This window comes from Chiloscyllium punctatum, chromosome 38 (assembly GCF_047496795.1).
Source record: "Chiloscyllium punctatum isolate Juve2018m chromosome 38, sChiPun1.3, whole genome shotgun sequence".
NCBI classification, from domain to species: domain Eukaryota; kingdom Metazoa; phylum Chordata; class Chondrichthyes; order Orectolobiformes; family Hemiscylliidae; genus Chiloscyllium; species Chiloscyllium punctatum.
In genome coordinates, this window is record NC_092776.1 from 63,120,618 (window position 1) to 63,141,259 (window position 20,642).

At 43.4% G+C, this 20,642-nt stretch overlaps 1 protein-coding gene across 2 annotated transcripts in view; it reads right to left on the reverse strand.

Moving 5' to 3' along the window:
* Positions 1–13,211, reverse strand: part of tspan15 (tetraspanin 15) — a 189,393-nt gene extending 176,182 nt beyond the window's left edge. For both annotated transcript variants that reach the window (XM_072558013.1, XM_072558011.1), the window contains exon 1: positions 13,011–13,211. In XM_072558013.1, the coding sequence (XP_072414114.1) occupies positions 13,011–13,118 (108 nt within the window). In that variant the 5' untranslated portion in view covers positions 13,119–13,211. The remainder of the gene's footprint in view (positions 1–13,010) is intronic.
* Positions 13,212–20,642: the final 7,431 nt, after the last annotated feature.

A 20,642-nucleotide genomic window follows, 5' to 3' on the forward strand; every position in this document is an offset into this window, starting at 1 on the left:
ATGAAGCCTTTTCAAACTGAAACTTAACTCTCTTCATAGATGATGCTATAACGAAATTTCACATATCTTCCAATTTGTTTTAAATTTCCAGCATCCAGAGCATTTTGCTTTGAAAAAGAATATTTACAAAGGTAATACCAGGACCATGAGGTTTTACACATCAGAAAAAGATGTGCAGAATGTTTGTTTTTCATTAAAAAAAAACTAAGAGGTAGCCTAACAGAAACATTTAAAGCTATGAAAGATGTTTAGTGAGTAGACACAAGAACAGTGATTCCACCAGTGGAAAAGCAAATCTAGAGGCCAACAATATCATTCAATCAGGCACTGGGTTAAAAAATTAAGGAATTCACAAGAAACATTTTTACCTAAGAAGTGGTGCTGTTATCAAAGGTTGAGACAAACAGCAATGTGAACTGAAGGTAAGCATAAAAGAGAGAAGAGAATTAATTGACAGCTATCATAAAATCCCTAGTGTGGAATCAGACTATTTTGGCCCAAGTCCACACAGATTCTCTGAAGTAAAACCCACTTTGACCCATTCTCTTACCCTATTACTCTAGATTTCCCCTGAAAATGCACATCCCTGCACACTATGGGCAATTTAACTTGGCCAATTCACCTAACCTGCACATTTTTGGACTTGACAGATTTAGATAAGAAGGGCCGAAAGGAGACTGCAATGAAGCATAAAACACCAGCAAGGACAGGTTGGACCAAATGACTTGTTTTTCTACTTTATGGAATTCTATTTAATATAGAAATTTTTCCAAATTTGCAGACGGTACAAAGTAGCAACCTGTTCTGAGAAAGATGTAAAACAATTTCAGGAGAATTCGGACAGGCTTAAAGAATGAGCAAAAATATGGCAGATATAGTATGTGGAAAAATGAGAGATTAACCACTTTGGTAGGAGAAACAGATTTGCAAAGTATTTCTTAAATGATAAGAGATCAGAAATGTTAATGTACAAAAGGAACCTGGATGTCCTTCTTGACAAGTCACCAAAGGCTAACATGCAGGTCTCAGTTTGAAAAGGCTAACATGCTTAATCTTTTTAAAAATTACAGACAGGAAAGTGGGAGTATTGTGTGACTCTTACAAGTGACAGAATAGACTCAAAGAGCTAATTGGTTTCCTTCTGTGCTGGAGCATTGTGACTCCATAATCGGATTTGATTTATTTATTTTCACATGTACTTAAGTGCAGTGAAAAGCTATGCTTATGAGAATTAAAGGCAAATCATAGTAAGCGAGGATATATAGATCAAAGGGTGGAAACAAAATTTTAAGTCAGAGTTATACAGGTTATGTCGCACAAGGTGCAAGATCAATATTAACAAGATCAGCATTGTTTGAAGTTCGACAGTTCATTCATCAGTGCAATGACGTGTGAGAAGAAGCTGTTCCTGAACCTGCTGGTGCGTGTTCCAGCTTCTGCATGTTCTGCCTGATGGAAGAGGTTTTAGGAGATCATTACTGGGGGGGGGGGGGGCAATAGGTGTTTGATGTTGGCAGTCTTCCCATAGCAACAAGCCATGTAAATTGAGTTCATGGATGGAAGGTTGGCTTCCATGATGGTCTAGGCTGTGCGCACACCCTTCTATAGTTTCTTATGGCCCTGGATAGAGCAGTTACCAAATCAGGCCGTTATGCACCTTGAACAATACGATTTCAATGGTGCATCTGTAAAAGTTTGTTAAGGTCCTTATGGACCTTAAGTGTTATTGTGCAGTTGCCTATTTATGCCGATTGTGGTCTGTGGGTCAGAAAGCTGAGGATCCAGTTGCAGAGGGTGGAGCTGAGACCAAGGTCTCAGAATTTGGAGATCAGTCTGAAGGGGATAAAAGATGAAGATAGAGGTGTAGTCAATAAATAGGAGACTAATGTAGGTGTCCTTGTTGTCCAGATGTTCTAAAGATGAGTGCAGGGCTAGGGAAATGGCATCACTGTGGACCTGTTACATTGGTACGCAAATTGTAGGGGATCGAGGCAGGCTGTGAGACTAGAGTCTATGTGGGCTAGGACAAGCCTGTCGAAGCACTTCATGACTATAGAAGTCAGAGCCACTGGGCAGTAGTCGTTAGGGCACTTTGCATGTACCTTCTTAGGGACTGGGATGGTTTTCTTGAAGCAGGTAGGAACTTTGGAGTGAGAGGCTAAAGATGTTGGTGAATACTTCCGCCAGCTGGTCTGCACAGGATCCAAGTGCTCGTCTGGAGACTCTGGCCGGGCCCATTGCTTTCCTTGGGTTGACACCCAGGATCTGATGTCTGCAGCAGAGATACTGGCACATGTGCGTCCAGGACTGTTTGGGGCAGGTGATACCTCGCTGCTGGCATTCTGCTTGAACCGAGCAAAGAAAGCATTGAGCACATCAAGGGGGGATATGTCTTTGTCTGCTATCTTTCTCTGCTTCATTTTGTGTCCCATAATATTGTTTAGGCCTTGCCAGAGGCGGCGGGAGTCTGTTTGGTTGGTTTGGGCCTCTACCTTGGTCCGATACAGCCTCTTGGCATCGCTGATGGTTTGCAGAGATCATATAAATCACAATGAAAATTTACAGCCCTTCGGCCCTCCAAGCCTGAGCGGATCCAATTCTACTTCTGAACCTGTCACCCAATTCCTAAGCATCTGTATCCCTCTGCTCTCCACCTACTCATCCATTAGTCCAGACTCACCTTAAATGAATCTACCACGCCTGCCTCTACCATCTCTGCTGGCAACACGTTCCAGACACCCACCACCCTCTGTATAAAGTACTTGCCACGTATATCCCCCTTAAACCTTTCATCTCTCACCTTGAAAGAGTGACCTCTCATGACTGAATCCATCACCCTGGGAAAAAGCTTATCTCTATCTCACAGCGCCAGAGACCCGGGTTCAATTCCCGACTCAGACGACTGACTGTGTGGAGTTTGCATGTTCTCCCCGTGTCTGCGTGGGTTTCCTCCGGGTGCTCCAGTTTCCTCCCACAGTCCAAAGATGTGCAGGTCAGGTGAATTGGCAATGCTAAATTGCCCGTAGTGTTAGGTAAAGGGGTAAATGTAAGGGAATGGGTGGGTTGCACTTCGGCGGGTCGGTGTGGACTTGTTGGACCGAAGGGCCTGTTTCCACACTAAGTAATCTAGTCTAATCTACCCTGTCTATACCCTTCATCATTTTGTAAACCTCAGTCAGGTCCCTCTTCTAATGAAAAGGAACCTAACCTATTAAACTCTCTTCATAGTTAACACCTTCCATACCAGCCAACATCCTCATGAACCTTCTCTGCACCCTCTCCAAAGCGTCCATATCCTTTTGGTAATGTGGTGACCAGACTGTACACAGTATTTTAAAATGCGACCAATGCCTTGAACAATTTTAACATGACCCGCCAGCCCTTATACTCAACACCCCATCCAATCAAGGCAAGCATGCTATATGCCTTCTGGACCACTCTATCCACCTGTGCAGCAACCTTCAGGGTACAATGGACCTGAACTCTCAGATCTGTCTGCTCATTAACTTTTCCAAAGGCTCTTCCATTCATGGTTGATTTCGCCCTAGAATTCAACTTGCCAAAATACATCATCTCACATTTGTCTGGATTGAACTCCATCTGCCACGTTTCCACCCAACTCTCCAGTCTATCTATATTCCCCTGTATTCTTTGACAGTCTCTTATGCTTTCTGCTACTCCACCAATCTTCGTGTCATCTGCAACTTGCTGATCATACCAGTGCCCTTTTCCAGATCATTTATGTATATCACAAACAACACTGACCCCAGCACTGATTCCTGTGGAACACCACTGGTCACCTTTCTCCATTTTGAGAAACACCTTTAAACTTGTCTCCTTTGCTCAACCAGTTCTTTATCCACCTAGCTAGAACACCCTGCACTCCATGTGACTTCACTTTCTCCATTAGTTTACCATGGAGAACCTTATCAAACACTTTACTAAAGTCCATGTATATGACATCAACAGCCGGTCCTTCATCTATCAACTTGGTCACTTCCTCAAAGAACTCTGGATCTCCTTTATAGATCCAGGTCATTCAACTTGAATGCTGCACATCCAGTCTTCAGGAGGGACTGGATTTCCTGGGATATCTAAGGCTTCCAGTTGGGGAACACTTGGACATCCTTGGTATACAGCCCTCCATGCATTTGCTAGTGAAGTCCGTGATGGTGGTGTGCTTGTCCAGGTTTTCTGGTGAGTATATGAATACGGTCATGTCCACTAATTCCAAGCAGCCTTGGAGATGGTCTTCCACTGCCTCGGACCTTTGTGAAGGGTCCTCCTGTTTCAGCTTCTGCTTGTAATGTGGGAAGAGCAACTCAGCGTTGTGATCTAATCACCAAATTCCCAACAATCAACAGCCTCGGGGTCACCATTGACAAGAAACATAATTGGACCATAAATGCCATGACAATCAGAACAGATATGAGGCTAAGTATTTTGCAATGAATAGTTCACTTTCTGGATTGCGAGATGGCAACACATATGGTGGGAAAAAATGTATATGCTTCATACATAATTTGTTATTTAGTTTGATGACTGATTAGCTATGTTACCTAAAAAGTGCTTGAGAAGAGGTCCAACGCCTTTCTACCAGGTAAGACTATGACTAGTTTATTGACCAAAAGATACCCATTGAATGCTTTCAGAGACTAGAAATTCCCATGCCTCAAGAGAGAGAAAAAATACAGTTCTACAGGCAGCTCAGGGGAGCTGTATTAGCTAAAACCCTTGACATGAAGTACAAATGGTTGTGACAAAGTGTGCAGATAGTCAAACAGTTTATATACAACATACATAAAACATTTGGGGTGGCACAGTGGTTAGCACTGCTGCCTCACAGCGCCAGAGACCCAAGTTCAATTCCCACCTCAGGCAACTGTCTGTGTGGAGTTTGCACATTCTCCGCGTGTCTGGGTTTCTCTTCAGAGGGCCCTGTTTCCACACTGTAGAGAATCTATTCATTTACTTCCTGGCACCTGTTTAGTAAGCTTACTACAGCACCTCCCCTGGCAGTGCATACTTACTACTCTGTAAAAAAAACACTTGCCTCACATGAAAGATCAAAGAATCAAACAGTACAAAAGGCCTCTTCAGACCCAAATCAGATCTGTCCAAATATCATAGTGGTTTTGATCCTAGAAGGCTCCATGCCTCACTGCATAAAGACAAGGAAAGGGCTGCTTTAGAATATGAGGAATGAATGGTACCGAACACTCTGCATTCTTCAAAAAACATTCCCCCCTTCGAACTTATGGGGGATTTGGTTGGGGGTGGGGGGGTGGAGAGGAAAGGTCATAGAGAAAATATCTCCAAGATGATTAGGCCTAGGACACTACCCTGAGGAACGCCTGCAGAGATGCCCTGGAACTCAGATCATTGACCTTCCGAAGGAGGAGTTGGTGTTGGGTGTCTTGAAAAACATTAAGGCAGGTAAGTACCCAGGGCCTGTTCGGATTTATCCCAAGATACTGAAGGGAAGAAATTATTGGTAAATTATTGCTAAAGATTTTTGTATCCTCTTTAACCACAGGCATGGTCCCAGAAGACTGATGAAAAACAGGGATAATCCAGAAAATTGTAGGCCAGTGAGATAAGGATGTATTAGGGAAATTATTGGAGAAGATTCTGAGAAAGTTTATTCTTTATTCATTCACAAGATGAGGGCGTCGCTGGCTAGGCAGCATTTATTGCTCATCCCTAATTGCCAATCACATTCCTGTGGATCTGGAGTCACATGTAGGCCAGACGACTTAAGGATGGTAGCTTCCTTCCCTAAAGGGCATAAGTGATCCAGATGGGTTTTTCCAACAATCGACAATGGATTCATGGTCATCATTAGCCTCTTAATTCCGGATTTTTATTGAATTCAAATTCTACTGTCTGCCATGGCATATTTACTTATATGTGGAGAAGAACAGACTTATTAGGGATAGTCAGCATTGCTTCACACAGGGGAGTCCTTGTCTCACTAACCTGGTCGAGATTTGAAGAAATAACAGAGATGATTGATAAGGATAGAGCAGTGAATGCTGTCTACATGGACCTTATTAAAGCATTTGAAATGTTTCCTCATGGTAGTCTGGTCCAGAAGATTGAGTCACACAGGATCCATGGTGAGTTGGCTACAAAATTAGTCATTGTAGAAAACAGAGGATAGTTGTGGAGGGTTGTTTTTCTGACTGGAGACCTGCACCCAGTGGTGTTCCACAGGCAGTGGTGCTTGATTGTAATTTATGTAAATTATTTGGAATAAAAATATATGTTTAGATCCAAAAGATGTGCAGGTCAGGTGAATTGTCCATAGTGTTAGGTGCATTAGTCGGGGTAAACATAGGATAGGGGAATGGGTCTGAGTGGATTACTCTTCGGAGGGTCGGTGTGGACTTGTTGGACTGAAGGGCCTGTTTCCACACTGTAGGAGAATCTAATCTAATCTAATCACAGATAGCTAGTCATGTTGCAGCTTAGTTAGGCCACATTTGGAGTAATTGTGCGCAGTTCTGGTCACCATACTATATGAAGGATTTGGAGACTTGAGAGAAATTTACCAGCATGTTGCCTGGATTGTGGTGTAGCAGTTATAAAGAGAGGTTGGACAAACTTGGAATGTTTTCACTGACAGTTGAAGGCTGAGGGAGAACCTGATATAAGATTATGAGAAGAATGGATAGGGTGGAATCTTTTTCCCAAGACTGAAAGGTCAATACTGGGGACATAAGTTTAAGATGACCCGGGAAAACTCTAAAGGAGATGTGCAACAAAAGTTTTTTTTCAAAAACGCAGAGGGTGGCAGGTGCCAAGAATGCACTGCCAGGGGAGATGGCAGAAGCAGGCATGATAGCAATGTCTAAGAGCAGGCAGGGAATAAAAGGCTATGGGCCACATGTAGGCAGATGGGATTGGTTTAAAATGGCACTGTGGTCAGAACAGTCATTGTGGGCCAACATTTTATATTCTATCTCCTTTAAACTTCCCCCTCTCACTTTAAACCTATGCCTCCTTGTACGTGACATTTCCAACCTGAGAAAATGACTCGGTCTATCCATCTTATCCATGCCTCACAATTTTATATACTTCTGTCAGGTAGCTCCCTCAGCCCCCAACGCTCTAGCGAAAACAATTCAAGTTTGCCCAACCTGTTTTACACAGCTAAACATGACTCAACAATTTTTATACTTAATGCCCCAACCAATGAAGGCAAGTATGGCTCCTTGATCACCTTATCTACTTGTGTTGCTGCTTTCAGAGAACTATGGGCGGTACGGTGGCACAGTGGTTAGCACTGCTGCCTCACAGCGCCGGAGACCCGGGTTCAATTCCCGCCTCAGGCGACTGACTGTGTGGAGTTTGCATGTTCTCCCCGTGTCTGCGTGGGTTTCCTCCGGGTGCTCCGGTTTCCTCCCACAGTCCAAAGATGTGCAGGTTAGGTGAATTGGCCATGCTAAATTGCCCGTAGTGTTATGTAAGGGGTCGATGTAGATGTAGGGGTATGGGTGGGTACGCTTTGGCGGGGCGGTGCGGACTTGTTGGGCCGAAGGGCCTGTTTCCACACTGTAAGTAATCTAATCTAATCTAATCTATGGAGTTGCATTCCAAGAGGTCTCTGCATATCAAAGATCTTAAGGGTCCTAGCCATTTACTGTATACTCTCCTCTGGCATTTGACCTCCCAAAACGCATCACTTTACACTTGTCTGGATTAACCTCCTTTGCCAATTTGTTTGGCCATTTCTTTGCCCAACTTTCCAAATGATCTGTATCCTGCTGTAACCTTTGATATCCTTCCTTACCATCCACAACTCCATAAGTTTTCGTGTCACCTGCAAACATACTAACCAGACCATCTGCACTTCCATCCAAATCATGAAATAAATTACAGAGGTCCCAGCACTGAGTCTTGAAGAACATCACTGATCACAGACCTCCAGTGGGGAAAAAAACCCCCTGTACAACTATTCCATCTTCTTTGACCAAGCCAATTTTGTAGCCAACTTACCAATTCACTGCAGATCCCTTGCAAATTAATCATCTGGACCAGCCTACCAGGAGGAACTTTGTTAAATGCTTTAGCAAAGTCCATGCAAACAACGTCCACTGCTCTACCCTCAATCATTTTCGTCACTTCTCAAAAACTCAATCAAATTTGTGAGACAAGACCTCCCTGCACCAAGCCATGCTGATTAAAGGGCAGACTGGCAATGAGTGCTAGCTGGAGAGAACAATTTGCAGAACCTGTCAACCAAGATTCTGTATTCAATTTGATTGACTTCAACTGCATTCCTCAATCAGACTCCAGGCTACTAAGTCAGTCCGTAAATCGTTCTGTCAGTTGAAAAATTCCTAATATTCTGTTCTCTTCCAAATACAAGTAAATCCTGTCCATAAGAATTATCTCCAATAATTTCCTTACCACTATTTTAAGGCTCACTGGTCGAAAATTTCCGAGATTATTCCTGTTGTCCTTCTTCAAAAAAGCAGCAACATTGACTACTCTCCTTACTTCTGAGGCCTCGCTTACAGCTAAAGAGGATTATAATGTCATGTTCTGTCAAGACAATGCACTGACCAAACATTAGACTGTCTCTTTTAGTCCACTAAACTCCAATCATTGGACAGTGAAAGCATCACTAACAATGATAATCAATTTCAGGCATTTCTCTCCAACAACTTCCTGCATGGTGAGGTAGATCATAGGGTCCATGAAAGAGCCTTTAGGAACCACATCAATATTATCAGGTAACTTAATCTCAAACTTCTCCCCAAGGAATGCAATGGCAAACATGGCATAAATCGATCACCTTAATGGTCATGAAACCTAGGCTTGAAATGCAATGTCGACTCCGAGATCCCAGAGAACCAAATATGGAACAGAGCTGATTAAGGGCAGACAGGCAGTGAGTGCTTGCTGGAGAGAACATTTTGCAGAACCTATCAACCAAGATTCTGTATTCAATTTGGATTTCAACTGCATTCCTCAATACCACATCAAAATCAGACTCCAGGCTACTAAGTCAGTACGTAAATCCATCTGTCAGTTGAAAAAATTAAAAAGTCTCTGGAGTAGCTCGAATCCCTGGCAATATTTTGAAAATCAGCAAAGATTGACTCCTGGAGCACCTGCACAACCACTTCTGGGAAGAGAAGTGCATGCCAGGAGATCTCAGGGATGTTAATATTCACCATACAAAAACTAAATCACATAAAAGCCTGACTTTACTGCTAGAACTTTTCCCTCTAAGCTACAGAGCTGTGGGTTACATTTTGGGTATGTAACGTTGGTGAGACATCAATTCAATGCTGAAGAAATGCTGTGCTGTGGGTGACACGGTCAAATCAGGTTCCCATTTGCCTGGTTTATGAATGGATAGATATATATTTTTTTAAAAATCGCATGCCACTATTCCTGGAAATGCAAAGAAGTAGGCCCATATTTATTCTTCAATTTGTGTGCTGTCATGCTTCTTGTATTACAAGAATGAATACACTTCAAAACTGCTTCTTCTGTCTTATTGTTCAGGTAAGACTTCAATCAGTCCAATTTGCCCTCTGAACATAAAGACTCCCATGGCATTGTGAAAGACAACATAGGTCGCCTGGTATTTGCTGATCGTTCAGACCTGAACCAATTGGTGATTTGCCCACTATCTACTGTGGGATCTTGCAGTGGATAAACTGGATGCCATGCTTCCTACAACTACCAAAGCACATACAATACCTTATCACCATCTGTTCAATCCCATTGGCTGCCCCTCAAATGCACAACTGTTTCATTGGTAGCAATCAGGACATGTACCTTGAGCTCATGAAATGTTTAAATAGAGTGCACTTGTTCTTTCATTTCTGCCGGAATTTGGACTTTGTAATCTCTCTCTCTCTCACACACACACACACCACCTAAAGGGGAGGCCATATTGGATTTTGTGCTTGGCAATGAACCAGGCCAGGTGTCAGATCTCTCAGGGAAAATAGCATTTCGGTGATAGTGATCACAACTCCCTGACCTTTACTATAGTCACAGAGAAGGATAACAGCATTTAATTGGGGAAGGGGAATTACAATACTGTTAGGCAGGAATTGGGAAGCCTAAATTAGGAACTTAGGGAAATGCATGATAGAAATGCAGAGGTTGTTAAGGGATCACTTGCTGGTTGTGCTGGACAGGCTTGTCCCACTGATGCAAGGACGGGGATGGTAGGTTGAAAGGACCATGGGTGACAAGGGATTTGGAACATCTAGTCAAGAGGAAGAAGGAAGCTTAATTAAGATTGAGGAGGCAAGGATCAGTCAGGGCTCGAGGGTTGCACGGAAGTCAGGAAGGAACTGAAGAATAGACTTAGGAGAGCTAAATGGGGGCATGAAAAAGCTTTAGTGGGTCGGATTAAGGAAAACCTGAAGGTATTCTACACTTATGTGAGGATCAAGAGGATGGCCAGAGTGAGGGTAGGGTCAATCAGGGATAAAGGAGGGAACTTTTGTTTGGAGTTGGAGATGGTAGGGGAGGGTAATGAATACTTTGCTTCAGTTTTCACTACTGAGAAGGACCCTGACGTTTGTGAGGACAGGGTGAAACAGACTGATAGGCTCGAACAGGTTGATGTTAAGGAGGAGGATGTGCTGAAAATTTTGAGAAACACAAGGATAGATAAGTTCCCTGGGCCAGACGGCATATACCCAAGGTTACTACAGGAAGCAAGGGAAGAGATTGCTGCGCCTTTGGCGATGATCTTTGCGTCCTCACTGTCCACTGGGAGTAGTACCAGATGATTGGAAGGTGGCAAATGTTATTCCACTTATTCAAGAAAGGGAATAGAGATAACCTTACAGACCAGTCAGTCTTACATCTGTAGTGGGCAAATTAATGGAAAGGATTCGGAAAGACAGGATTTATGATTACTCGGAAAAGCATAGTTTGATTAGATATAGTCAGCATGGCTTTGAGGGGAAAAGGTCATGGCTCACAAGCCTTACTGAATTCTTTGAGGATGGGACAAAACACATTGATAAAGGTAGAGTAATGGGTATGGTGTACATGGATTTTAGCAAGGTGTCTGATAAGGTTCCTCATGGTAGGCTTATTCAGAAAGTAAGGAGGCATGGGATTCAGGGAGATTTGGCTGTCTGGATACAGAATTGGCTAGCCCATAGAAGACAGAAGTTGGTAGTAGATGGAAAGTATCCAGCTTGGAGCTCAGTGACCATTGGTGTTCAGCAGTGATCTGTTCTGGGACCTCTGCTCTTTGTGGTTTTTATAAATGACTTGGAGAGGAAGTAGAAGGGTGGGTTAGTAAGTTTGCACAAGGTTGGTAGAGTAGTGGATCATGTGGAAGGTTGTTGTAGGTTGCAAAGAGACATTGACAGGATACAGAGCTGGGTTGAGATGCAGCAGATGGAATTCAACCTGGAAAAGTGTGAAGTGATTCATTTTGGAAGGGTGAATTTGAATGCTGATTACAGAGTTCAAGGCAGGGTTCCTGGTCACATGGAGGAACGTGGGATCTTGGGGTCCATGTTCATATATCCCTGAAAGTTGCCACCCAAATTGATAGAGTTGTTAAGAAGGTATATGGTGTGCTGGCTTTCATTAGCAGGATGATTGAGCTTAAGAGCCATAAGGATATGCTGCAGCTCTTTAGAGCCCTGGTTAGACCACACTTGGAATGTTGTTCAGTTCTGGTCACCTCATTATAGGAAAGATGTGGAAACTTTAGAGAGGGTGCAGAGGAGATTTACCAGGATGCTGCCTGGATTGGAGGGTATATCTTATGAAGAAAGGCTGAGGGAGCGAAAGCTTTTCTCATTGGAGCAAAGAAGGGCGAGAGGCGACTTGATAGAGGTGCACAAAATAATAAGAGGCATAGAGTGAATAGATTAGATCAGATTCCCTACAGTGTGGAAACAGGCCCTTTAACCCAAAAAGTCCACACCGACCCTCTGAAGAGTAACCCACCCAGACCCATTTCCCTCTGACTAATGCACCTGACATTATGGCCAATTCACCAAACCTGCACATCTTTGGACTGTGGGAGGAAACCCACATAGACACAGGGACAATGTTCAAACTCCACACGGACAGTCACCCCAGGCTGGAATCAAACCCAGGTCCCTGGCACTGAGGCAGCAGTGCTAACCACTGAGCCACCATGCTGTCCCCAAATAGTCACAGACTTTCTCCAAGGGCAGAAATGGCAATCACGACAGGACATAATTTTAAGGTGATTGGAGGAAAGTTGAAGGAAGATGTCAGAGGTAGGCCCTTTACACACACACACACACACAGAGAGAGAGAGAGATAGAGATGGATGCATGGAATGCACTGCCAGCAATTGGTAGTAGAGTCAGACACATTAGGGACATTTAAGTGACTCTTGGATAAGCACATGGATGATAGTAAAAAGTATATGTAGGTTAGTTTGATCTTAGAATAGGATAAAACGTCAGCACAACATCAAGGGCTGAAGGATCTGTACAGGACTGTACTGTTATATGTGCAAGCAAGAGACTAAACGCTAGATTTAATGAATGCCAAAGTGTTCTGGTTTCAGGTCCATTGCTGTTACTAAGCACAACGCTTTGTGCGAAGTACAAGTGTCAAAACACAAGGGATGATCTACGCCAGACACATTGTCAAGTCCGCACTGGGTCTCCAAGGTTGGAAACACTATGTTGCGTACTTTGGTTGGGATCTCTCCCCGCGGTGGGGACTGACCCTGCCAGATCCTCAAAATAAAGACATGCCTTGTGCCAACTTTTCAGGGTCGGGGTTCTCCAAGTCACCACCTCTGGATGTTGTCTGCCCCGGGTTAGAACACCTGTGTAAGGGCTGTCTGTAATGTTTCCCCGGATACTGTATGTACAGGCTCACCATGCTGGGTGGGAATCTCTCCATTCCCTTGGGTCTCCTGGGTGGGGCCCCTCTGTGTTGACAGAAGGTACTCTCACTCGGAGTTGCTGTGAGTCATGCACACGCACAGATTCCAAACACTGCCCCTCCCTGTTGCCACTTACCCAGAAGAAAGTGGAATAAATGATGAGGATGATTTTGAGGCAGATGTAGTTGAAGCGCTGACAGTGGTTGCGCGGCCCTGTCCTGGACCCCCTAGGCGCGCGCTCCATGCCGAGCGCGCGCTCCGTTCCTGCCGTTAGTCCGTCGCGTGACCACAACAAACATTGGAAAAAGACAACCTTCGGTTCCGGTTCACCTGTCGGCAGGCCTCACCCAGCTTTAACTCACCCGCCCCTCCGTAAATTCTCACCAATCAACGGTGGAATATCTTAGATTGACATTCAAACAACCAATTAAAGATCAGTGACGCGGCGATCTCGGGAGATGCCGGCGAAGTGGACCCTTGCGGCACGGTTTAGAACTGCACCCTGGGGAGGAAGGCTTTGGACCATCTGCAAACATTTAGAGCATGGAAGGCACGTCAGATTTACAAATTGATCTTTTTATAAGATCCATCCTCAAACATTCTTTCTTATGATTGATATGGGAAGAAATGTATGGTGGAAATTTCAGAGGTCAGAAAGTTCATGTTGAAAACTTAATTCGGAGGATTAGAGGAATGCTCAATCTCAAATGTAGGTATTTTGCAAAAGAAGCAACTGCGTGGAGGGGAAGAAACGGTTTTTCACACACGAAGTACAGGACATTGGTGAGACCTTTTCTGGAGTACTGTGTCGAGTTCTGGTCGACCAGTTAAAGGAAGAATATTGTTAAACTGGAGGTTTCAGAAGAGCTAGTGTTGCTGAGTATGGAAGTTAAAAATCGCACAACACCAGGTTATAGTCCAACAGGTCACCTGATGAAGGAGCGTCGCTCAGAAAGCTCGTGCTTCCAATTAAACCTGTTGGACTATAACCTGGTGTTGTGTGATTTTTAACTTTGTACACCCCAGTCCAACACCGGCATCTCCAAATCATGGGTATGGAAGGTTTGAGTTATAAAGTAAGGTTGCACAGGATGATACTTGTTTTATTAGAGCATAGGGAGTTGATAGGTAGGGTAAATGGTATCTTTTCACTAGGATGGAGGATTTCAAGAATGGGGACACATTTTTAAGGTGAGGGGAGAGGCAATTAAAAAAGGCTGGGGCAAATTCTTTTACGCAGAGGGTGGTTTGCATGTGAATGAACCTCCAGAGGAAGTGGTAGATATGGGCATAATTACAATGTTTAAAAGACATTTGGATAATTGCATGTTTAGGAAAGGTTGGAAGGATGTGAGCCAGGAGAAAACAGGTGGGTGTAGTTTAGTTTGGGATTATGTTCGACATGGACTGATGGGTCTGTTTACGTGCTGTTGGACTCTATAAGTAATTTGTGTTTGGAATGTACTGCCTGGAGTTGAAATGGATGCAGGTTCAATTGAGCATTTGGGGCATTGGATGATTATTTAAAGCGAAATAATGTGCAGGATTACAGAAAAAAGACAGGAGATTGGTACAAAGTCAAAATGCTCAGAGAGCTGGGGTAGACACGATGGGCTACAGAGCTTACTTCTCCACTGTAACAATTCTATAATACCGGATGGCAAAAAAGTGGCAATCTGTCATGTCAAATATGATTCATCCTTGCTAATGGCCTGGTGTTGGCTGTGAGATCAGATGTCTTAGGATATGAACCTTGCAGGCTCACCCAATATGAGAACATTTGGTAGAGTTGGGAGCAGATTGTTGATTTGAATGGTTTTTAACCATCTCCGTGACTCATCTTGTTTAAAAATCTTTCTATGAATCACCCTTCTAATTGCAATCGAACATCTGCTTCTCAATGTTAATGGGACTTCATGGAAGTTTTAAGATTGTCTTGAACATTTTCTTCAGCCCTGTGTGATCAAACTGTCTGGCAAATCTATTAATACCAGCTTGAGAAGTTGTCAGGCATTCTGATGATATGCTGAGTCCATATCAGTTTATCGTGTGAGATTATCCTAGTGTTGTCTGTCTTGGATGCTCATGTTTGTTCGTTTAACCTCCCACATAAATCTTAAGATGCTTCTAAGGTGATGCTGTCCCAGAGCAAACTATAATGTTTATATATGATATCTATAAATTGTCCAAACTTTAGCACTTGGGGATGCATTGTACAAACCACTGCTAGATGGACTTTCACTATAATATTGGCTCTGTTATCTTGATTGTGTTGCTGGAAAAGCGCAGAAGGTCAGGCAGCCCTCCTAAAGAAGGGCTTATGCCCGAAACATCGATTCTCCTGCTCCTTGGATGCTGCCTGACCTGCTGTGCCTTTCCAGCAATACAATTTCAGCTCTGATCTCCAGCATCTGCAGTCCTCACTTTCTCCTCGGTTATCTTGATTCTCAAACTTAAATGTGTGACTTACAAAGGAATCAAAAATATGCATAACATATAAAGGCCCAAAGTATATTACAACACCATAAACAAAATGTGCAATATAGCAACGCTGATTAATATTAGATTAAATCAGGGAATGAAAGGGTAGTCAGTGTTAGAAGCAGAGAAATAAGGAGTTGCTTTCTTAAAACATAAACTGATATAGACAGTTCCTTGATAAAATTAATTGGTGCTTTACTGAATCTCTGATAGGTTACAAAATACATATTATTGTGGATGAAAATAATAAAGCTTACCAGTTTTCTGTTCTTCTTTCTCGAGGCATCTTTACTAACCTGTTATCCCTGTTTTGTCAAACTGATGAATGAGACAGTTTTCTGGGGATATTTTGATGATGGTTCTGAGCTAATACGTTGCTCAACATGGGTAAGTAGCTATTGCTAATTTTTGCAAAGTAGGTTGCTTCGTTTTCTTTTTTTCGCTTCTCCCATTCTTAACAATCCAGAAATGTATCTGTTTGTTTTAACTAGAATCATTGGGAATCAGGAGAAATGTCTTCATTGGTTGGAGTAATACCTGGTACAAAGGAAGATAGATGAATGAAGTTGTTAGAGTTCAGTCATCTCATTTGCAGGAGTTCTTCAGGTTAATTCATATTCTGTTAATCTCAGCTATGTCATTAATGACCACCCCCTCCCCCAGCAGAAGTGAGGATGTTTGCTGATGATTGCATGATGTTTAGCACCATTCATGACTCCTCAGATACTGAAACAGTAAGTATGCAGTTTCTGGATGCAGTAAGATCTATACAATAGGAGGAAGGACAAGTGGCAAGTAACATTTGTGCAGTACAAGTGCCAGACAATGATTACCTCCAATAAATGAGAATCTAACTATCATCCCTTGATATTCAATGGCATTATCATTGCTGCTTATCCCATTATCAACATCCTGGCGTTTACCATTGACCAGAAATTGAACTGGACTAGCTACGTAAATGCTGCGGCAACAAGAACAGATAAAAGGTTAAGATGAATTATGCAGTTAGGGATTCACCTCCTGACTCCCACAGCCTGTCCATTATGTGTAAGGCACAAGTCAGGATTGTGATTGAATACTCTCCATTTGCCTGGATGAATGCATCTGCAGCAACAGTCAATAAACTCGATATCATCCAGGACAAACTATGCCTCCTCTCACTTCCCAACCTCCCCTATCCAGCATATGCGCCACTGCACAAAAGCATACACATGTGGCCCACACAAACACAGAGATCCCTTGCATATACACATAACCAACCTCTACCCTGTGCACACACACAAGACATTCATCACTCCCATATACCTTCACTTCCCAGCCCCTTACACATGTGTCTCTCACACACACTACATGCATAGACACACATTAATTCCCCTGTGTGTGCACATAACACATGCATGCAGGCATCCCAGGAAACACTCCTTGCACATGAGCTCCTCCCCACACCACATGGCCCATGCACACATACTCACTGCTCCACACACTCGCGTGAGCCCAGAGACACTGGTGACCCCCACATATACGTAACCATGAATGCGTGTGCATACTACATCACATGTCTCCCACTGACAGGCTTGCCCACATGCACAGCCCCACCACTTCATGGGCCTCCAACCCACATCATCCCCTCCACACATGCTGTCTGTCATGCATTCCTCCCATGCACTCTCCCCATGTGCTGAACCCCTATGTGCACCCCACACCCCCAATGTGGCTTGCCTCATACCCCACATATGCCCTTACCCACACACTATCTCTTTCTCATTGTTTCCCTCTCATACTTTCTCCATTTTCTATCACTGTTTCTCTTTTGCGCTCTCTACCTCTCTCCATATCTATCTCTGTCTGTCTCTCTCTTTCATTCTTGCTTCCTGTGGCAGATAGTGAGGACTGCAGATGCTGGAGAGTCAGCGTCAATAACATGTGGCACTGGAAAAAGCACAGCAGATCAGACAGCATCCGAGGACCAGGAGCATTGATGTTTCGGCAGGATTCTTTGTCACGACTGGGCACGGGGAAGGTTGCAGAAAAATAAATGGGGGAGTGGGAGGGACTTTTTCATCCCTTAATTTTCTCATTTTTCATTCTTACTTTCACTCTCTTGCTCCTTCAGTCTTTTTTTTTCTTTCTCTTTCTTCTCTGTTTTTCTCTCCCTTTTTTCTCTTTCTCTCTCTCTTTCTCTTTCCTTGTTGTTCTTTCTAACCCTTTCTCTCTCTCTTTTCTATCTTTTTTTCTTTTTTCCTCCTTTTTGTTTCCTTTCTCCTTGCCTTTCTCCCCCCAGTTTTGAAAACCCATGAAAACTCTCAGTATATCAAAGCCTGATCAGGAGAAAGGCTTAATTCTGATTACAAATCTAGTCTAATCTAAAAAGTGCAGTTCACTGGAAACAAAAGCCGATTTAAAAGAGAACACTAAAGCCTTTTATGAAGATAAATATTGTAAAAGAAGGAGTAAAGCCAATTAGGGTCAAAAATCAAAATAATCTTTTGAAGGCAGAGCGTTGTCTGTGTACTTTGTACCTCCCGAACAAAGTCAAGGATGTGCCAATATCAGGTAAAAGGAGATAAACAAATTGGATTGGATCAAATAAAGGACCTGATAGATAGAAGTTTGGCAGCACTCCATGCACCCTAAACTACAGACTGCAAGCACCCTAAGTTGCTGAGGCAAATAAGGGTGAAACAAAACAAAGGCTTTGGCTACATAGGAGTTTGATTAGATTAGATTACTTACAGTGTGGAACAGACCCTTCAGCCCAACAAGTCCACACTGACCCGCTGAAGCGCAACCCACCCAGACGCATTCCCCTACATTTACCCCTTCACCTAACACTACGGGCAATTTAGCATGGGCAATTCACCTAACCTGCACATTTTTGGACTGTGGGAGGAAACCGGAGTACCCGGAGGAAACCCACGCAGACACATGTGCAAACTCCACATAGTCAGTCGCCTGAGGCAGGAATTGAACCCGGGTCTCTGGCGCTGTGAGGCAGCAGTGCTAACCACCGTGCCACCATGCTGCCCACAGTGTCAGAGAACTGGAGGTTTGCAATTTTTGAACATATTATATCTTATTCAAAAAAAAGTGATAAACTCCATAATTGTAAGCTTTCAGTATAATATCTCATTACATGTACTCCTCTATGGTGTGGTCCTACAAAATCAGGTTTTTTCAGTCTATTAACCTGGTCTTTCTCATTTCTTGAAGTATATTATATTATGAGCAATATTGCTCTGATGTTCCAAAACATTTGCTTTTCCACCTGTTGTGGCTGCTTCCATGTCATTAGATAAAATTAGATTAGATTACTTACAGTGTGGAAACAGGCCCTTCGGCCCAACAAGTCCACACCGCCCCGCCGAAGCGTAACCCACCCTTACCCCTACATCTACATCTACATCTACCCCTTACCTAACACTACGGGCAATTTAGCATGGCCAATTCACCTGACCTGCACATCTTTGGAGTGTGGGAGGAAACCGGAGCACCCGGAGGAAACCCACGCAGACACGGGTAGAACGTGCAAACTCCACACAGTCAGTCGCCTGAGGCGGGAATTGAACCCGGGTCTCTGGCGCTGTGAGGCAGCAGTGCTAACCACTGTGCCACCGTGCCGCCCAAAATAGTGAATCTTTTTACACATTGGAGGAACCCCATTCCCTTATCCACTTTTCTTATCACTCCTATCAAATTGCAGTAGCATCAGTGTAGCTGAAATCACCTATGATTTTTAAAAATAGTTTCTAATATTCATATTTTCTTCCATTTCCCTTCCAATATCGATAATCTATGACCTATACCTATCTGTGTGATAGTTTCTTTTTTCAAAAATAATCACAATCTATGGATTCTATTTTTATCTTGCTGTGTCCCTTTTTCTCCTGGCACTTTATTATCCCAGGTAAGCAGTTATCTACCTCTTCACTTTCCCCGTACATTTCTTTCTAAATATGCCATACCCTGCAATATTTAATTCCAAATCCTTTTTTTTATATAGAATCCCTACAGCGTGGAAACAGGCCCTTCAGTCCAACAAGTCCACATTGACTCTCCGAAGAGTATCCCACTCAAACCCTATTATTCTACATTTATCCATGACTAATGCATGTAATCTACACATCCCTGAATGCTTTGGTCAATTTAGCATGGCCAATTCACCTAACCTGCACATGTTTGGACCGTGGGAACACCCAGAGAAAGCTCACACAGACACTAGGAGAATGTGCAAACTCCCCACAGACATTCATCTGAGGCTGGAACCGAACCCAGGTCCCTGGCGCTGAGGCAGCAGTACTAACCACTGAGCCAGCATACCGCCCCCAATCTTGAACCCATAATCCCTACCACGTCTAGATCCCCCACCAAAGTATAATTGTCTCAATTTCCCAGTTTTATTACTAACACTGTGTATTTTTGAACAGGCATTTTGATGTTTTTTTAAGGCTTTCCTCTCATTTTATGTTTATTCATCTTCTTAGGGGCGGCACAGTGGCTCAGTGGTTCGCACTGCTGCTTCACAGCACCAGGGTCCCAGGTTCAATTCCAGCCTCTGGTGTCTGTCTCTGTGGAGTTTGCACATTCTCCCATGTCTGCGTGGGTTTCCTCCCACTGTCCAAAGATGTGCAATTTAGGTGAATTGCCCATAATGTTTGGGGCATTAGTAGGGGTTTGTGGTTCCTTTTATCACTGTGAGTGCCTTCACTAATTAGATGCACCAGTCAGGGCTCATCAATTAAATAAAATATTCTAAATATTTCACAGGTTATTCATCCAAGAAATAAAATTAGCTTGAAAATATGAAGAGTGATGAACTCGGAGCATGGGTCAGTACTTGGGGCTATGATGTTGTGGCCATAACAGAGATGTGGGTCTCACAGGGCCAGGAATAGTTGCTTGATGTTCCAGGATTTAGAACGTTTAAAAAGAACAAGGAGGGTGGCAAAAGAGGAGTGGGTGTAGCATTGCTAATCAGAGAGTGCGTCACAGCTACAGAAACGAAGGTTGTGAGGAAGGTTTGCCTCCTGAGTCAGTATGGGTGGAAGTTAGGAACAGCAAGAGAGCAGCCACTTCATTGGAGGTTTTCTACAGACCCCCTAATAGCAGTAGAGAGATTGAAGAACTGATAAGCTGGCAGATTTTGGAAAAATGCAGATGTAGCAAGGTTGTTGTTATGGGTGACTTCAACTTTCCCAATATCGACTGGAACCTCCTTAGTGCCAATGGTTTGGATGGAGTCGTTTTTGTTAGGTGTGTTCAGGAGGGTTTCCTTACTCAGTATGTAGGC